Source organism: Anabrus simplex, chromosome 1 (assembly GCF_040414725.1).
Source record: "Anabrus simplex isolate iqAnaSimp1 chromosome 1, ASM4041472v1, whole genome shotgun sequence".
Classification (NCBI taxonomy): Eukaryota; Metazoa; Arthropoda; class Insecta; order Orthoptera; family Tettigoniidae; genus Anabrus; species Anabrus simplex.
In genome coordinates, this window is record NC_090265.1 from 1,635,527,924 (window position 1) to 1,635,549,206 (window position 21,283).

Genomic DNA, 21,283 nt, shown 5'->3' on the forward strand with positions numbered 1-21,283 from the left:
GGCTTTAGTTTAATTATGGGGTTTGCAAACATGGCCGGGGGTGGGGGGATTTCATTTGACATGGATTCGAAAGAAAGAAAGAAACAAAGAAAGAGAAAAAGAAAGAAAGAAAGAAAGAAGGAAGGAATCTCGTCGAGGAATACAGCAGTCACACTAGTGGGTTATCGCCTTTGACCGCAGGAAAACTGTGGCGTTGCGAGACTGTGGATTATTAACCATCCGAGACACTGGTACCCGTGTTGGATGGAATACGGCCACATTGGTGTGAATGTGGAATCCGTGAGTCGAGGACGGACGAACTGACCGGCGTGAAGGAATCCCAACAGCTAGAGCACAACTGAACGAGAGGATACACATCCTGTGGGCCAGGCTCTTACGGGTATTGCAACTACATCACATTCACTGTCTGTTACGTAGATAGATTGGTAGATAGGTATGTAGATAGGCAGATAGATGTATGTAGATTAGCAGATAGGTATGTAGGTAGATAGATAGGTATGTAGATAGCTAGATAGATGTATGTAGATAGCTAGATAGATATGTAGACAGGTAGATGGATATGTAGATAGCTATGTAGATAAGTAGATGAATAGATTTGTAGGCAGGTGGATAGAATTGTAGATAGGTCTGTAGAGAGGTCTGTAGGTAGATATATGGATAGATATGTAGACAGGTAGTTAGTTATGTAGATAGATGTATAGGTAGGTAGGTGGGTAGATATGTAGGTAGGTAGTAGATAGACATGTAGATGTGTAAGGAGATAGATAGATAGATAGATAGATAGATAGATAGATAGATAGATAGATAGATAGATAGATAGATAGATAGATTCCCATTACAGTCTATGTAGAACCTCGCCTCCTTAACTATCTGTTTACATACTTCTCAATGTTCACCTTTCTTCCTCCAGATTCTAATGCTTACATATTACCGGTCTTCTTCCATCTCAGCTCAATCCAACTCATCTTCCGCTGTTTAAATATCGCTTCCCAATATTTCCTACAGTTCTGTAAATGTCCTCATTCCTCGGTCACTTTCACCTCGCACTGCTCCGAATATATTCCTTAAGATCCTTCTTTCCCACCAGCACTCCAAACCATACAATTTATAGGCCCTACCACGTTTGCATGTATATTATAATCTTGGTATTGCTCCTCATATTTCTAGATTTATACGTGTTTTGCAAGACGTAATAGGATCGGTTTCCACCTGCTGTTCTTTCTGCATATCTACTGATGTTTCTTTATCTGATCTTAAATATTCGTAAAATTCGACTCCTTGGTATTCAAACTTAAGTGTATTTCTTCTTTGACTCTTCTGCATTTTCCCAATTCATGTATTAGTTACTGTATACTTAGTTCCAGCTCTAGATTCTGTTCCTTGTTTTCTAATGCGGTATAAGTATCTTCAAGTGCTTTCTGATTCTGTCACGTGCACTTGTGTGTTAAATACTGTTACCACTTGTTTGTTGGGCTATCGGTGAATTACATTCTCCCAAACTAAGTTTAACTGCAGTTTAGTACATTCCTTGTCTTAGCCCCTTATTTACTATAAATGTCCCCGACGCATCTTATTCCATTCTGATTTTACAATCATTGGTTTTCACTTACTTCCGTCAGCACTATTGATTCCTGTTGGATTAGGAAATCTTCCATAATCTCATTTAGGTTACTTGAGTCACGACTATCATCTTACTTATTAAAATCAACATGTAGCTGATGAATCCGTTTGCCATATTGGTAAAATTTCTCCTGTAGTTGTCGTAGTCCAATATCCCTGCTCGGTACTTCCCCGTCCATCCACAGCTCCAGTCGTGAGGCTAGAATCCTCAAAATACTTCATTGTTGCACGTTATGCGATGAACTACAGAAACATCTTTGTCTCTTTTCCGCAGGATGAGGCGTCTTCTTTTTTTCTACGTTCTTCAATTATAAGGTTATAAATGGCCCCTTTTATTTCTCTTTTTACCATATTTTAATCTCTAATTCAGCCCGATATTCATCTAGTGCTTTGTTATTCTTTAACGCTTTGATTGTCCACTTCTCTTCATGTTTCGTTTCTCCAGTCAGTTAAGAAATATTTCAGTAATGTGATTTATAAATAACTAGTTATATAGGATGCTAGTTGCGTAGATAGATAGATAGATAGCCTTCAGCATCGAGGTTTTATTATTTTCAAGGCCCTCTCTCTACGAGGTATCATTGTCTGCGTATCTCTGGTGTGAACTGCTACAATGATGCAAGTCTCTTACAACAAATCAGGCTCGTTGTCTTCAATATTATTTTCATTTTCCATGATGTTTCTATCACCGACTTTCCCTTCGTTTAGTTCTTTTATATCTCCTTGCAGTTGTATTAAAATTCCATCCTGATCTTTTACTTCTGTCTCAGTTTTATATTGTATTCTCTCTAACAACTTCGGTCTTCTCTAAAATTATCTTCTTATTACGTTTCCATGTTATCTTTAACCATGTATTCACTTGTCTCTCTACATTTACTTCACTATAGATCCTCTCTTACCTTCCTTGTTCCTGAGTTTATGGTGTTGCCATGTAACCTCCATCCCATTTGACCTGCAAATATTTTATAATTCTTTCTTTTTTTCTTCCTTTCTTTCTTTCTTTCTTTCTTCAAAATATAGAATATCATGCGTTCCAATAATTGCAGCATTTTCGTCGCATTTACAAAGGCACATATATCATGGGCATTTAAATTCTTCTTTAATAATCTGCTATATTCATTCACAGTCTGATTGAGTTCCAAATTAGTTTATGGTCTCGCCAGTCTTACTGTATGCTTCAACAACTCCTTAGTCTCTCTCTCACCAGTCTTACTGTATGGTTGAACAACTCCTTAGCCTTTCTGCTATTCTCCTCTCTTCATTTCTTCAGTCCTGACGTCCTGTAGAAGTTGTGGTGGTCATTGTGATATCCTAGATCACTTTTCTCCATGATTCCTGCCGTTGAATTGCTCTATTAGATGATACTTCTCTCTTCCACATGTACTGAAAATCTTGTTTTGACTCTTCCTCGTAGGCTCATTCCCTGGTCCTGGGTTGTTCTCTGAATAATCAATTTCCTAATATTTCCTGGTCCTCTCCTCATTACACGATCGAGGTATTTCAGCTGGCGAAGCCGAACCTGGTCTGAGATCCTCCGGTCAATTTTAAGACCTTTCAGGATGGAGTTATTTGTGCGTTGATCGGTCCATGGAATTCTTAACATCCTTCTTCACCTAAATATTCCTGTTGAATCGACTTCTCGATGTCCCTCTTTCTTAATGTCCACGACTTGCATCCATACATTAGTATGAGAAATACTCGACAGTTTGCCAGCCTCAATTTCAGATTCTTTAAATTACATTGATCCTTCCAGCCAAAATTATTTTCAGATTCTTAGAAATATGTTGATCCTTCCAAAATCTCCTTAATATTTTTCATTACCACCTTCGATTGCATCCTCATTTTAGCTCTTCTCGTGATTATTCATAATTTGGTTTTCTTAATCTTCATTAACTTACACCTCTTCTCTTTTCCATCTCAGAATTTTGATCACCTCCAAGGTAAATTTTAGCTGGAGCCAGAGTGCCTTGAAATAAAATACCTCGATGCTGCAGACTATGTCGGTGTGTACGTGGGTGCTTGTTTACGATGTAGCTGTAGGACCCATAGTAGGTAGAGTGTTTGTGATGTAGCTGTAGGACCCATAGTAGGTAGAGTGTTTGTGATGTAGCTGTAGGACTCATAGTAGGTAGAGTGTTTGTGATGTAGCTGTAGGACCCATAGTAGGTAGAGTGTTTGTGATGTAGCTGTAGGACTCATAGTAGGTAGAGTGTTTGTGATGTAGCTGTAGGACTCATAGTGGGTAGAGTGTTTGTGATGTAGCTGTAGGACTCATAGTAGGTAGAGTGTTTGTGATGTAGCTGTAGGACTCATAGTAGGTAGAGTGTTTGTGATGTAGCTGTAGGACCCATAATAGCTACGCCTACAAGATGTGTACCCTCTTGTTCGGGAGTGCGACGAGGCTGTCGGGTTCCTTCACAATGGTCACTTCGTCCCTCCGACTCGCCGATTTCATACTCGCATCTCTGTGGCTGCATTCTATCCAACACGAGAACCAATGTCTCGGATGGATAATCTGCAGTCTCGATATACAGTCGCTACGATCATTGGATTCCCACCCGGCATCAAAGTGAGCGGGGCAACAACGTGATATTAGAAGCCCAGCATTTGGGTTCTGAGGGACGAAAGATTGTGTTCCGCTACAACTGGGATGTTGCCGTCTGGGGGTCCAATGGACGTCGCGACTGTACCGCAGTTCTCCGACGATCAAAGCCGACAGCCTCCTGGTGTGACTGCTGTAATCCTCAACGAGACAATGGTAATAGATAAATAAATAAAAGTTATAAATAAATAAATAAATAAATAAATAAATAAATAAATAAATAAATAAATAAATAAATAAATAAATAAATAAATAAATAAATAAATAAATAAATAAATAAATAAATAAATAAATAAATAAATAAATAAATAAATAAATAAATAAATATTTTTGTTGATACTATTCTCTGTATACGAAGTTCATGAACATTGAATACTGTTCCTAGTTACGTAGCGGGACTAATGAACTGTATGTTACACAATGCTATTGCAATCAGGTACCCAGAATTCTTGTATCTTATAACCGTCTCCGCGACAGAGCAGTGCAATCTAACGCTTAGGCCCACTTGCATGGTAGGATCTCTATCGACCAACGAGAACTTGGTAACTATTTGCTAGATGCATTTTGTATGAAAATAAAAACTAAGTCGATAATTTTGTCTCAATTCCAGCAATTAATTTTGTGTAGTTTTATTTCATGTTTGAGGATCCTTTATAAAACCTACGCATCATGAAAAAATGTAAAGAAGTCTGTATTTATTGTGTAGGAATGATTAAGGTAATATTTATCTTTCAAAATGTGTACTTGAAGAGAGTATTTGTACTGCGATTTCTTGCCACATACGTTTATGGAAGGGTTGTATAACCAAAAAAAAAAAAAAGAACACCAACAAAACCAACACCAAACAAAAAACAAAAAATAACCACTTTTCTTAAAAGCACATCTATCCTATTGTATTAGCCTTTCCTTTCCTCTGTAAATAAATTGTAATCAAAATAAATCGCCTGTACCTGTAAACGGAGAGTTGTAATTACGTAGCCACTGGAGTGAAATATAGAGTTGAAATGTGAGAGATCATGTTGTGTTTCAGTTAGAGACTGTACTGTATTACGTCAGATGTAATGTATTTAATACTAGTGATATGTATCATATTTGGATATATACCTACATTCGGTATTTCAATAGTATATTTTATTTCGTAACATATTAGAGCACAAGCATCTTATAATGTATAGAGGCAGGAAGTATTAGCCAGAAATGATTCATTTGTCATACAGAGAGGATGCTGGATATATCGTGAGATAATAGAAGTTACAGAGATTTCTTTCCCTATTCTTGGAAAAATGGCCTGCCTCACTGTTTGATGGAGGCAATGCTGATAAAAACTTTCGGAGAATTCTTCATAACAGACGATATGTAATTAAGTCCTTTGAACAGGTGTGCGGTATAAAGTTGTTCAATGTACCGACTTTTTCATGATTTTAGTGCTATTATTGCTCAATATGTACTTAAATCTTGCCTCACTTGGATGCTGGATGTTTTTTGATGTCTTTCAAAATGTCGGTATTGAACTCGATTTTCGAGTTTTGGGAAAAATACTCAATTTTCTTTGAGCAAACTCTTGCACTACGTTCGCACTTTTGCACAGACATCAGGGGTGCACAAGATTCTCGTGGACTTCATTGGGTGTACAGTAATTTGTCCACGGGGGCACTTCTTCCATGCACCCCGACTCCAGCACACGACCTCCTGTAGTCCTCGTAGTGTGCGTCGCTCGTGTCTGCAGCGGAAGTGAGGATTCTTACTTGTGCCTGCTATTACTACACTAAATGTACAGAGGAGAGAACTTAAATATTTAGCGAACTTTCAGGACACTTCCTCACACGTATGTATGTTATGTGGACATGGGAACGAAAACGTTTTATTTCCATGTTACAGCTCGTTTTCTACATCTCTACACATTACATTACTGATGGGAAACACACAGGAACAGAACAGACCGTGTCAAATCACCACATGTAACTATCTTACATGAAATACCCTCCGTTAATATTGAGACATGCATACGCAATACTCCAGTCATACATCAGTAACTTATATCCGGGATTCACTGAGATTTCGGGTTTATGCTCTAGTATTCAGGGTGTGTTTCCCATGATTAATGCACTACGTAGAATTGTTCTAACTTGGAATAAAAGCGTTCCCGGATCCAGGTCTATACTGAAACCGTACAGTGTCCTGTACAGCTCATGGGAATGATATGTGCCTTTCTACTCCATTAAAATTACTCCTAAAGGTCGCGTCATTGGTAGCAGTATGGGCGAAGGGGATCGAGCGGCGTCCGGCCAGAACGGAACCCGCGACAGAGCGCTTGCAAAACAAAGGGAAGACAGAGCAAGAGCCAAGCCCCCACGGAAATACCCTCTCAACTTGCAGAGAGAGATAGAAGGGGACGCGATGCTGGAGTAGTCAGATACGACCCGAGGTGTGTCTTAGCTTCCCAGAGTACCAAACGAACATAAGGAACTTCCGGTTTTTTATGCACGTGTCACGGGTGCCAACGTCGGATTTTGGCGCGTAAAAATGGGATGATATTTTTGATCCAGACATAGGAAAATTATGTGAGACGCACCATTGAATAGAGCAGAATTTTCTGCGTTTCCCAGACTAAAAATATGTAATAACTTATTCAGGGGAAGAAATGAGGTCACCAGCTGTCCAGATGTAATATATCGCTAACACATGTGAATACAACGGCGTCACCCAAGCTAAGAGTCGCGCTCAAAAGATGACTCCACCCCCCAAAGGACGCTATGAATTAATCAAAGGCGGGAAGCAAATTACATAAAAACTGCCGATCGTAGGTCCAGCACGCCTTGCTCAAATGAAAGAGGAGACAGAGGGCTGCAAGGTGCACTATTTAAATTTCTTCAATTTTTGGTATGAAAGGAGCTCTTGTTCTTAATGAACCGTGAACGTTTACGCCCCCAGGCTTCCGGCGGGCAAGATAATATAGGCCGGGCTGGCCATCACAGAGACAGTTGTTCTTTGCGGGTCGTTGAGACGGACACTGTGTCCCGCGGTGCTCCAGTTTACAGTCCGAAACCCTTGACCGCTTACTGAAAGTGCTGTGTAGTACAAAGCCTTTGTGAAGTGTAATGGGAGGCCAAACGGGCCTAGGTGAATTGTCTCTGTGCTGCGTGTCAAACTAGTTAATCCGCGAGCATAATTTACAAACAAGTAGCAGAATACGGCTGAGACAGTGCCGGCTTTAATGAGTCAGTGAAATTCATAATTTGGTGTCACCCAAAGCGTTACTCTGAATCAGGGGGCTCGAGTCTCGTGAGCCACCCGATCCCTGCTGTGAACGCGCCCGCCGCGATTTGAAAGACCGTCTTATTCGTGGTGTAAACTCTGGAAATAGAGGCCGTGTGACGAGTGTAAAGTGTTACCCATTTTGGATTACTGTAAGATTTCAGCTGTGAACGAGTTTCCCAGGATGTCGGACTTGTATGGACCAGGGATGAAGGACTGCACGCCCGCCGCCAACCGCGGAGCCATGAGGCACTAAAGCTCCACCATGAGTCTCCCGTGGAAGGAGAAACAACGGCCACCAAACAGATGAGTAATGTCCAAATCTAATTTCTAAGCATGTCACATAACCGGGGGATAGGATTAGCTTTCTTTGTAAATATCAAAATGTTGTAAGATAATGCATGTCCTATATGGAAATTTTATTGATCTTTAGATAGTTGAAGTAAATTCAGGGGAGCTAAATTCCCGGACGACTCATTTTTTTTCTTAATGTTTAGCTTATCGTGAGGGTTATATTTCTAGTAATATGTAGAATGTCCTAGCAAATATGGGAACAAGGTTAGGAGAATATTTGAGTTTCCCTTAGGGGTGGTTGGAACAATAGTGCTGGCGAGCAGGGAAAACCATGTCAAAATGTTGGTAGTTACTGTCCCACGTGGCTGTCGTATATGCCGGGGAAACTCATGGGTCAGTCAGTCAATGCATGCCTAGCTTACACATATAATCAGTGCATGTACAGCAAGAAAGAAGAAATCCCGACCGAGAGAGATATATGTTGTGTTATTTAAGTAGGTGTGAGGAACCATGTGCAAGTCTCCCGTGATTTTTGATTAATTGGCCAGTATGGTTTGGAGTGTTTTTTTAATCTATAGCCGGGGTGTGACCCAGGGGCAGGAGTCCCTAATCTTTGGTCAGAAGGTTTAAATATAGGTATATTTCCTGTGGTAGGAGCGAGGAGTGTGAAAAGGTGGACTGAAGGGGTCATGAGAGCCCTGTGCCCAAGGGAAGAAGATACGCGATATGAGACGTAGTGAGAGGGCCGAATGCCCGAGGAATTTACGATGAGATGAGTTAGAAGTGATCGTGCCCACAGTCGACGTCGTGACGTTAATAATGAGAAGGGAGAGAAGAAAAGAGTATTTCATGGGAATTCCACGATAATATGAATAAGCAAATGAAGTGGGCCATGGATATGTGTCCCCGAGATGAGAGGGTAGACGTGTGAGGGAGAGAAGAATCTGGCGTGGCCAATGAATGAGAAATGGCCGTGCGAAGTGAATGGCCGCCCTTCTTTTTTTTTGTGAATGTCTGGCTCTCGCCCTCGTGATAGAGGGATCCCTTTATACCATTGTGTTAAGACTTGGAGCCCTGGGTCAACCTCGTGCTCTTCTGTTTGGTTTAAATGGCTTAGCTAAGAATACTTGTATAATGATAATATCACGGTGATTTTTAAAGGTATTTAATAAATGAGTAGGGATCTCCCCCAGATATCCGGTGATGTGAGACTATAGCTATTCTAGGGATCTACAGAAACCCACAGTCGGGAGTCGGCCAGTTCGACTCCGGATTATGATGGCGCTCTTGAGCGTGCTGCTCCAGGCGTGCGCCTTGGGCCGGAGACATTGATAACCATGCTGTTTCTTTCTAGGAATGGCTCTCCTTTGTGCATGAAGTGTATATATCCATATATCAGTGTATGTTTCGTAATTATGTGCATATATTTTTGAGTTCAAACAGAACCTATGTGCACGTTGTGTGGTCTTGGTGATAGATGAGGAGTCCGGGGTTTAGCTAAATGGTATGTGTGTTTGTTTGTGTATCATGTAAATGCTTCTTTTAATATGATCATTATGTAGCGTAGGCCCCTGTTATGTTCGTGCTAAGAACAACAAATAATATGTGAATAAGGACATCAGATCATCTCACGGTGTGATCGACAGAATAATATAAAAATTTCATGAACGGTCTGAACTAATGAGGAAGGATGAACGATAGCAAATCGCAAAACCTCAATCATACCGTTATGCAGACGACGCCCTTTGGCGACTCATATTTTAAAGGGATCATTATTTTCTTTTCCTCCCATATGTGGAGAGTACATTGTATAGAGCTGTGTCAACTTCTTTAATATGTCGTATTTGAATAAATTCGTATTCGTAACCCCTATTTTATGATTCTTGTAATTTGTAGCAGTGCTAAGCAGTATCCACTAGGCATTTGAACCCAGAGATCCTACTTTCATATTATAGACATAAGGCTCCATCTTAAGTATTAGTTTTTTTTTCTTTCTTTCGAACGTACCACTCCCCCAAGTGCTCAGGCTGCCGGGCCGGCACAGAAAGTAGGAAGGGGAGCGGTTCGAAGCTCGTTAAGCAATTCGACCCGCTCTTCAACCCAATCTCATCCGTGGGTGTTTACCCCGTTACGTGGAGGCATTCTTATGCGTGGGTCATCCATTCGAAGCCCGGAAGGGTGTAATACATCATATATTTTCTTGTTTGTGTGATGAAAGTTTGGTCGTACCTTAGAGTTACATTCCTTATAAAGATGCTTCATATGAGATTAAGTGGGGAAACCATCCTGAACAGATTAGTACAAGTGATAGCATGTGCCGATGATGTGGCAATTATTGCACGAAACGATAGAGCTCTTGAAGAGAACTATGCTTTGTTAGAGGAGAGAGAACGAGACTTAGGGCTAGAAGTGAATATATATAATAAAGTATATGAAGATAGGAGAGACAGAAGGAGAAAGAGAAAAGACTACAGTGAGAATACTTGGGAAGGAATATCAAAGAGTTACAACTTTCAAATTTCTAGGCTCAGTAATGACTGCAGACAATGAAACCTCTGTGGAAATAAAAAGTGGGAATTGATCTTTTATGCCTTGCAAAATATGTTTAAATCCAAGGATGTCAGTAGGAATACTAAAATAAAAATATACACAACAGTACTAAGATCAATAGTGATGTATGGCTTAGAATGATGGGTGATAACTACTAGAGATGATCAGTGGCTGTTTCTGTGGGAAAGGAAGATACTGAGAAAGGTATTTGGAGCAGTTAGAGATCAGGATGGATGGAGAATGAGGACAAGTGCAGAGCTGCTAGGATTGTTTGGCCAACCAGATATTGTTGTTAAAATTACGCAGGGAAGATTCGGTGGGCTGGTCATGTTCAAAGAATGGAAAATACCAGTTATGTCAAAAAAGTCTTTATAGGAAGACCTGAAGGAAGGAGGAGGAGAGGAAGGCCCAGGAAGAGAAGGATTGATAATGTTGAGGACGAGCGCAGAAAGATGGGAATTAAATGTTGGAGAAGGAAAGCCGAGGACGGGGACGAATGGAGGTAAGTGATTACGGAGGCCAAGGATCTACATGGACTCTAGCGCTACCAGTAAGTAAGTAATATGAGATTGTGTAGGGAAAAGGACTCTTGGCCCTGTTCTTGAAACTCAGTTCCGTTTTGCACTCTCATTAATGTCCAGTTACGACTTACAAGGGCAATTCAAAGAACCTAAAGTTGATGTCACGTGTACGGAACTGTTTGTGGTCTGTTTGCAGAAACTACACCAACAGCGTAGCGAGAGGTACAAGGATGAACGTCTACTGGCAACCGAAGAAGGTAAGTGTCGCACTAACCAGATTTGGAAACAACTGGGAATTAAAGTTTTATGTAAGGGAAGATTCAGATCCCCATACACCAGAGAGATTAATTCAATGCGTGTGATGTTCCAGACCATTTAATATATTTGTTGTATGCTTCAAAAATCAATAATCGTGATCTTAGGATGGTGTTGGGAAGGGAGTGTTCAAATAGTTTAGGCGTGAAGGCCAAGTGTGAGGCAGTCGGCGGTAATATCAGTGAGGGATGGTAACCACGAGGCCAGTAGCAAGCAATACGCTAGCTTCTAGAAGAAGCTGGAAGCTACGAAGTTTGACTGTGGCGACTAACTTTCATTTTGCCACATTTAAAGAGCACTGTAAAACCTGCAATAAGTTGATATGCTTTATTTTACGATAACATACTGTATGTTTTTCGTTTGGAAGCACAAGGAGTAGATACGTTTGACGTATTTGCTGTAGAACAAGCTCGTTAATCCTTTGAGACACAGGTTTTCTTCGGTTACTACCGTCACATTTAGACATGCCATCGCTGACGTAATCTTACGTAACACGATTTTGTCTTGTTCTTTCTTCCTATTGGTGTTTTGTGTCCTCCCTTTGTGCTATGGCGTGGATCCACAGTGGGGGAAATGGGGGAATGTCCCGCCCAAATGGTCAGATGAAAATATAAAACTTTAAATTTATAGACATTTTAATTATAAAAGAGCGCATCACTGTCTAGGGTGATACGATAATACCGTAAAGAAATGATTACTGTGAATTGTATTGAATGTACGATTTACTGAGCAACATGACACACATTGTGGTGTTACAATATAAAATGATAATAAGAAGGCCTGTCGCCGATTCAGCATAAATGACAACTGTTACCCCTTCTCTTAACAGTATCAAAACCTTGACCTTATAGAGGTGGAAAGAGAGGGAGAGAGGGAGAGACAGAACGCAAATGTTCAATGACCCATCCGCTAGTGTCAATTTCAATTTTTAATCACGAATAGACTTAAGTTCTCAAAAATATTGGTTGTGAGGCCCACTTAACCCCTAAACATACTTTCGAAACGCCGCCCGTCTCATAACATAACACGCCTTAGCTCTCCCTGCTTGCCCTTGCCTTCCGAGGGCCCTTGGAATTTCCTTGTTTCTAGGGAGGGACAGTTTATTCCTATAGATGGAATGAAATGTCCTATGGCTTTTAGTGCCGGGATATCCCATGACGGGTTCGGCTCGCCAGGTGCAGATCTTTCTGTTTGACTCCCGTGGGCGACCTGCGCGTCGTGATGAGGATGAAATGATGATTAAGACAATACAATACACCCAGCCCCCGTGCCATTTGAATTAACCAATTAAGGTTAAAATCCCCGACCCGGCCGGGAATCGAACCAGGGACTATCTGAACCGAAGGCCAGTACGCTGACCGTTCAGCCAATGAGTCGGACATTCCTATAGATCATTCCATATCAAGAAAACAGTGTTGTTCTTATGGACCCACAAGGAGTGTGCACACCCCCTCTAGACACCCATAATTCCTCGTGATTAAAGAATATTATAAAGCAATTTGCATTGTGTTATGGAGGAAAGAAAAAAGGTATGAGGCATTTTTTTCCCCTGAGGTATTAAAATAACAACTTATCATTCTCTATTTCATAAATCCATTCGCAGTGATGAAGCACAATGGAGGGAAGAGCCATCGCTTTGTTGCCTCTCTTCATTTTCCTGCTGAGTTGCTCTGCTACATGTACCACGTAATCCGTTACGTTGTGAATCTCCGGTAGCTGAGAGAAGTCATCTGAGTATTTGCGTGTGTGTTCTACTATTCTTGTACTGTACAGCAGCTGATACTGAATATTTTGATGTTGTGATGTGCAGTGATACATCACGGCATGACTTGTACTGATACAGAAATTATCTATGATTCTTATCTGTGCGCCAAGCTCATGGGGAGGAGGAAAAGGATGTTGGTGAAATTACGCTTGAGGAAGTGGAAAGGATAGTAAATAAACTCCATTGTCATAAGGCAGCAGGAATAGATGAAATTAGACCTGAAATGGTGAAGTACAGTGGGAAGGCAGGGATGAAATGGCTTCATAGAGTAGTAAAATTAGCGTGGAGTGTTGGTAAGGTACCTTCAGATTGGACAAAAACAGTAACTGCACCTATCTATAAGCAAGGGAACAGGAAGGATTGCAACAACTATCGAGGTATCTCATTGATTAGTATACCAGGCAAAGTATTCACTGGCATCCTGGAAGGGAGGGTGTGATCAGTCGTTGAGAGGAAGTTGGATGAAAACCAGTGTGGTTTCAGACCACAGAGAGGCTGTCAGGATCAGATTTTCAGTATGCGCCAGGTAATTGAAAAATGCCTCGAGAGGAATAGGCAGTTGTGTTTATGTTTCGTAGATCTAGAGAAAGCATATGATAGGGTACCGAGGGAAAAGATGTTCGCCATACTGGGGGACTATGGAATTAAAGGTAGATTATTAAAATCAATCAAAGGCACTTATGTTGACAATTGGGCTTCAGTGAGAATTGATGGTAGAATGAGTTCTTGGTTCAGGGTACTTACAGGAGTTAGACAAGGCTGTAATCTTTCACCTTTGCTGTTCGTAGTTTACATGGATCATCTGCTGAAAGGTATAAAATGGCAGGGACGGATTCAGTTAGGTGGAAATGTAGTAAGCAGTTTGGCCTATGCTGACGACTTGGTCTTAATGGCAGACTGTGCCGAAAGCCTGCAGTCTAATATCTTGGAACTTGAAAATAGGTGCAATGAGTATGGTATGAAAATTAGCCTTTCGAAGACTAAATTGATGTCAGTAGGTAAGAAATTCAACAGAATTGAATGTCAGATTGGTGATACAAAGCTAGAACAGATCGATAATTTCAAGTATTTAGGTTGTGTGTTCTCCCAGAATGGTAATATAGTAAGTGAGATTGAATCAAGGTGTAGTAAAGCTAATGCAGTGAGCTCGCAGTTGCGATCAGCAGTATTCTGTAAGAAGGAAGTCAGCTCCCAGACGAAACTATCTTTACATCGGTCTGTTTTCAGACCAACTTTGCTTTACGGGAGCGAAAGCTGGGTGGACTCAGGATATCTTATTTATAAGTTAGAAGTAACAGACATGAAAGTAGCGAGAATGATTGCTGGTACAAACAGGTGGGAACAATGGCAGGAGGGTACTCGGAATGAGGAGATAAAGGCTAATTTAGGAATGAACTCGATGGATGAAGCTGTACGCATAAACCGGCTTCGGTGGTGGGGTCATGTGAGGCGAATGGAGGAGGATAGGTTACCTAGGAGAATAATGGACTCTGTTATGGAGGGTAAGAGAAGTAGAGGGAGACCAAGACGACGATGGTTAGACTCGGTTTCTAACGATTTAAAGATAAGAGGTATAGAACTAAATGAGGCCACAACACTAGTTGCAAATCGAGGATTGTGGCGACGTTTAGTAAATTCTCAGAGGCTTGCAGACTGAACGCTGAAAGGCATAACAATCTATAATGATAATGTATGTATGTATGTATGTATGTATGTTCTTATCTGTGCTTGGTTTTGTTATTTAGCTGCTGTTTCTTAAACACACATTATTTTGCCACTTGTACCACTTTTTTTTACAAGCGCACTTTATTTTTACCTTTCTCTTCTTGGGACGATACGACAGCACAGCCGTACCCGGCGTTGCCTGACGAATTTATTAAAGGTGATTAACTGAATCACCCACCCCCGAGTATACAAAAAGAATGTGTTGTCTATTCCCCCCAACCCCCTCCGCCCAACTTCCCTTGAATTTAAATACTGAGTTTTGTATGTGCAGTAGTTTACCGTTCTTGCTTCAAAAATCTAAATAATCCCCCTCTAAAACCCATGTACATTAGATTACATAAAAAATAATGTTCTGCTGAAATTTTTCCTCCCACAAATTGTTGCGCTACCGTTATCCTGTGATGTTGTTGGGCAGAGCCGTTCGATATGGCAACCTTGTTATCATAAGGGCAATACTATTTCTTAACATGGAATGACCTATAGTGTGTTGACTTCTTACTAAAGCGAGCACGGATCGTAGTGCATGCCAGATAATTTTTGCTACGTTTTTAACGTCGCACTAATAACTGCAGTTTTCGTTGACGATGGGAATGTAGAGGACCCGTGCTGGGAAGATGGTGACAGTGGTCTTCATTAAGATACACGGTGTGTAAGTGCGAAATAATGGAGAACTATTTTAGGAGTGCCGATGGGGTTGGGGGGAGGGGAGGGAAGGAGCCTTGAACCCACCTCCTTTCGAAACCATGAGCATACGAGGTTTAAAATGATTGGTACCGTGGTTTCCATATCGGAAGGAAATTCTTATGAACGAGGGCTGTAAATAAAGTACAGTAATGGCAAAATAGTACAGACCACCCCAGTGAAGGTTTAAAGGGGCTTATGGTTCCTATCTGTAGCTAGCTTCTGGTAGTTCCCGTCAGAAATTTTAGATGGCGCTGGAGGTCATTCACAACGTGTCGATAGTTGTAGACAGGTTCTGTACATGGCACGCAAGTAGGCATGAAATGAGCGATGTTAATATTTAAAGGTAGCTTGCCTCGAAGTAAAATATTTCAAGTCTAACCTCAATCATTGGGCCCTTCTGACAAGGAATTAGTCGATTCACCTTGTTAAAACTTATATAGATTTTAAGCGATACTTCCTATGATGCTACAGTATTTGTGTTGTTGGAATTCCAAGTACCCATGTGCTTGTGAAGTAAATTTTTGTTCCTTGTGTTTGTTTGTTAGAAATATATTTTCGCCAGTCTTCCTGAAATCCTGTATTTCCTGCCTGAGTACAACTCAGGGGCTGGGAGCTGAATGGTTCTATTAACGTAGTTCTATATACACTATTTCCCGTCTCAGTACGTTTAATTCTGTTATTTTTTTCGTGTGGTACTTGGATATTTATGTGATAGCCCATTCTCTTGCATATGGTTGCATATGGTGTGCTCTGCTGTCTTGCTTTTGAAGCGATTTCTTATTTGACATAATATCAGCTTTGTGTTAATGTGTCATTCATTCATTCATTTGAAGTTAAAGCTGCTTTGAGGTGTGAGGTTATGTTCTCATAACACAGTATGCCATACGAACTAGGCAGTGGCGTACGCTGAGTCCAAGGTGTGGGCTACCACTAGACTTAGGTTACCCCTTTGCGATTGTTGGTTTAGTGAATGACAGGCCTTTTAAGCGTTTTGAGCTGCAACGAAGAACAGTTGCCTTATGGATAATACAGGATAAACAGGGGCGTAATTACCCATACTACATGGCCTTAAGAGTAAAAGAGAAAAGGTTGCACATAACCGACCATTAACAAAAGGCAAGGAGGCGAAACTCCAACACTCCTTATAGAAATTACTAAAAACCTAAGTGGACTTACGGCCCAAAGATACAGAGGTTAATCCCATACTACAACAGGGTGACTAACGGAGGAACCTTTAAAGCCAAGACGAGATTTACAAAATTTAGAGTTTCAGAAATTTGTCACGCAATTGCAAGGTTGAATGGGAGACGGTAGATGGTCACCACTCTTCTTTCCCTTACATTTACATATTTTCCTGTGGGGAATAGAAAGAGAGTCCTCAGACTTCGCCGAAAATCCTACATTTAAACCACCCGTTTACAAAATTATATTAAAAGAAAACGGCTAAAACCTTCCCTTTAAACTACCCGCAGGCGCTATAACATGTTTAGGAAAATTCTGCCATTACCTTGTATCACTGGATATTCTTTAAGCAGGCCGTGCCCCTGCCTCCTAGGCCTCCGTAAAGTCACACTCCCAAGCACTGGAGCAATTCAGACAAGACGGCCCTATTAAATTGAACCGCACTTCGCTGATAGGCTGGATTCTTGTTCACAACTCCGGTTTTGATTGGCTAGAGAACATATTTACAAGCATCTGATATTTAGATTACAGTAGAGGAGGAACCAGCTGAAGTGTTGACAACTTCGGTATATTTAAAACAATAGTTTTCAGAAAAAAGGTTACAAATAACAAAAATGAAATTTCCTAAGTTCTAGGTTTGTTTTTGGTGCGCGAGAGCGAGCTAGCAAATCGATGTTAGGGCCATCTAACTGTAGAAGACGAAATTCTTTGGAAGTTTACAAGTTCAAGTCCGTTGGCACGTGCAGTTTAAATAGCCAGGGAATAGCTGGTATTATTAACATTATTATTATTATTATTATTATTACTATCTTCATACACATAAACACATCACAATACCATCCACCACAGAAACACATAATACTGATGATGTCCCACCACACAGCGTTGGCGTAAGGAAGGGTATTTAGCCGTAAAAGTAGACCTGAATACGGTACGGGCTGACTATTGAATTTAGTAATAGGACAGGAATACTAATAGCAATAATAATGTTACTTTCCCCTTGTGGGTGGGGCCGGTAGAATACACTCACGGCATCTCCAGCCCGTCGTAAAAGGACACTAAAAGGGGTCCGAGAGGCTTTCATTTTTGTAGCATTTTTGAGCCTGATATTGCTTCCAGATATTTGTGTCAGGCTACTCGCTTTCATATTTCTTATCCGACCTCCCTTGTTCAACTGTTATTCTTTTTATGTTCCAACGGTGTTAGGTTTCCGAGGCCTGGGGTCTTTCATTTTCAAGCCCTTTATGGTGCTTGTATTTCTTTGGAAAATACATACATTCTAAGCATTGTTGGAACGTTTAAAATTTTGCTTAGGATGGTTGACTAGTTGTACTTCCCCTTGAGCGAATAGAAACTTGATAAACTACATTCCTTCAGACCATTTACAAATGAAACTGACCAATTGAAGGATGATGTACATGAAATACAGGCATTAGTGTAAGTAACCACCAAACACACACTTTCCTTGAAATACAGTATACTGGTGATTCAAATATTGCACAATGAATGATTATGACATTACATAGATAATAATAATTTGTATGTAGATAGGATAATAAGGTTTTAGGCTTTTATTTTATCACAGAGAACTTTGCTCTGCGTCTTCGAAAGATAATCTCGTTTGTTCACGAGACCTTTAAAAATGAATGAAGGTTTGAATGATTTGAATTTAAGAATGCTTTACCGTTGTCTATAGTAAGTGGTACTCTCGTTCGCCACTAGATGGCTCCCTATGCGCAGTGCGAACCATCTCGTGATGAGGAGAATATGAATTTGGAAAAAATCGGAAAGAAATAATAATAGATAAAGGACAGCTATATAAATCCTTAATGGCTGGCAACCACGTATTACTTAAGTGACAAAGGGTGTCCCTGTTGAAGTACGTACTTCCACAATTTCCCGTATAATCCCAGACCTGTAGTGTTTAGTGTTGGTAAGAGCTCGAACATCGGGTCGGCGGATGCAGGGTGAGTCTGGGCCTACAAGTGGTCACAGCCAACCGAGCAGAGGAGGGATGGCCACGGCACTACGCCTCTGAATTCGGGAGACGGAGAGGGGCTGGTCCTCACCTTTGGCTGTCTTGAAAATTGTTTTCCATGGTTTTCCATTCTCCTGCACTAAGGTAAATGCCGAGACAGTTCCTAGTATAAGCAGCCAATGCCTACCCCCTCACTTTCTCCAAGCATCTCCTGGTCTGAGGGACGGCGTCACCGTCCAAGAGGTTCACCACCCCCTTAAAGGAAGGAAAACATGTTAGTAGTAGTCGAACATCTTGGAACGCGACATAGACAGGGCGTGCTCAGTTATTGCTGATCTGTCTGGCTGGTTGAGACGAATATTACGTTGGTGTTCCTTGATACGAGTACCAATGGAACCGGAATGTTTGGCCAATGTATACCTCTTCTCAAGTACAAGGAATTTTGTACACCCCAGGGTGTATTTTGTATGGCTTATTTCTAAGAGTGGTGCAGCCTATGTAAGGCAGACCCTTCAAGGATGACGGGCACCATGTGTTATAAGTACAATGTACCTTTAAAAATCAGGAAACAAGATCTTGCACGGAGAAACTTTATTTTACAGGCAGATGAAAGAATACATAGTAGTACACATTGCTACTCAAAATACTCACTATTCTTTTCCAAGCTCTTGTTCCTCTACATTAAGATATCGATGTTAGCAAGACAGAAATCTGCTTGCAGTTTCTGAAGCCACGTCATGACGTTCATCCTCGTGCTTCATCAACGATCCGAAAAGATGGAAATCACCGGAGGCCTGGTCGGACGGTCATCTCTCAGCCCAGCTCGACAAGTTTCCTTTTTCTAGGTGTGATAAAGAGAATGTGTCTTTTCTTTGGGGGGGGGGGGAGTGCCGTGAGGCTCCGCCCCGCCTCACAGCCGGTGGTAACCTACCTGTTTGGACAAATGACCGACAAGCGAGTACTAACGCAAGAACATAGCCTAGTACAAGAGTACAGAATAATTTGTGGTGCAAAGGCCAGTCTTCTGCCAGCTACTTCCACCCCTCCGTAAAGGAGAAGTTATGAGAAACCTCCCTAAACCCACCAGGCAATCCCATATCTCCTTTCGGCACTGGTTACCCTGTCGCGGTCATACCAAGACATCCCCGGCGCTAGACCACTGCCGCTCAAGAGCCACTGTCACCCCCGGTCCACGGCCGCCTGCAAGGCTTTCAAGGTAGAAAATGGAGAAGATAATAAAAGAAAAAAGAAATTTTGACGCGCGTTCGAGAGAGAATAAATAAATAAAATGTAAAGAAATTTTGACGTGCGGTCGAGAGAGAATAAATAAATAAAATGTAGTCTTGCAAACGACCATGCGGATGGCCAGTAATGCGAAAGCTCTTCCCAAAGGAGCTACTTCGCATACCCCCTTCAAATTAGGATATTATTGAAGCCACCACTTATAACATAAAGGACGGACCGCATAGAGAATGTGGTGCCGCACCATTGTTGTCACAGAGGTGGTGGTGGTGAATATTGTTTTAAGAGGACCTACAACTGGGCAATCATCCACCGATAACACTAATCAGAGGGCGGGTGGGGTGGGGGGAGTAGAGGGGATCCGACAATTACAAAAATGAAGGTATCGGCCAAGGAAACACAAAGTCCACTACGGGCATGAAAATGAAAGACTCCCTAGGCCTCGGGACCTAATACCGTCGGGGTCTGAAATGAACAACAGTTGATCAACTCAGATCGGGTAGGACAGATGCAAGTGAGGAGCCTGGCACAAGCAATGCCGGGGCTCAGCTAAAGACCCCGTGGTCGCTAAACCACGCTCCCAAGTTAAGAGTCCCTGGAGCCCCTTTTAATCGCCTCTTACGACCAGGCAGGAGATATCGTGGGTGTTATTATACTGCTCCCACCCACAAGACAAGTTAAAGTATATTAAAGCTCTTCCACAAACTTTACGCCTGGTGGAGGAAAAATAACTGACATGGCGAGCATCACATCTCGACTAGCATTCATCTCTGGTCTCCTGGAGGTAATTCCCTTAATATTAACGTTGTTACTGCTCTATGTTTGACTAGATAATAAGGAATAGTATAGGGCAAGGTATATTGAGGAAATCATGTTAAGGAGGTTGTCACGAAAGGTTACAGATCTCTCCACATGGTTATGAGGGTATTTAGAGGGTGTATTAAGGATGAAAGGAGAGGGAGTGTAAGTCTCTGGCAAGACCCCAGTGTATGGGATCCTCACATGGACTACTTGATACGATAACTGGAAATGATTCAAAGGAAAGCAGCACGATTTGTTCTGGGTGTTTTCCGACAAAGGAGTAGTGTTACAAAAATGTACAAACTTTGGGCTGGGAAGACTTGGGAGTAAGGAGACGAGATGCTCGACGATGTGGTATGTTTCGAGCTGTCAGTGGTGAATTCGCGTGGAGTGCTGTAAGTAGGAAAGAAGTATGAAGATAAAGTTGGAATTCAAGGGGATATTGGGGCAAATATTTGTTTATAGGAAGAGGTGTTACGGATTGGAATAATTTACCAAGGGAGAAGTTCAATATATTTCCAAATTGTTTGCAATTATTGGAGAAAAGACTAGGTTATGTGCCATTTGGACGACTACCCTAAATGCAGATCAGTGGTGATTGATTGATTGATTGATTGATTGATTGATTGATTGATTGATTGATCATCATGTCCGGCCCTCGCGAAGTCCTCCATACCGGCTATTTGTGCAAGGAGGAATTGATTTACGAATTAGCTATCAGAAATGTTCAGTCTGGAGGCACGGTTGCG

The 21,283-nt window shown here is 41.4% G+C and overlaps 1 protein-coding gene across 1 annotated transcript in view; it reads left to right on the plus strand.

The window, feature by feature from the left end:
* The window catches only part of LOC136863249 (glutamate dehydrogenase, mitochondrial-like), a 274,916-nt gene that overhangs the window by 114,301 nt on the left and 139,332 nt on the right, over positions 1–21,283 (plus strand). The window contains exon 7 of the mRNA XM_068226415.1: positions 10,963–11,099. Coding sequence (XP_068082516.1) covers positions 10,963–11,099 — 137 coding nt within the window. The remainder of the gene's footprint in view (positions 1–10,962; positions 11,100–21,283) is intronic.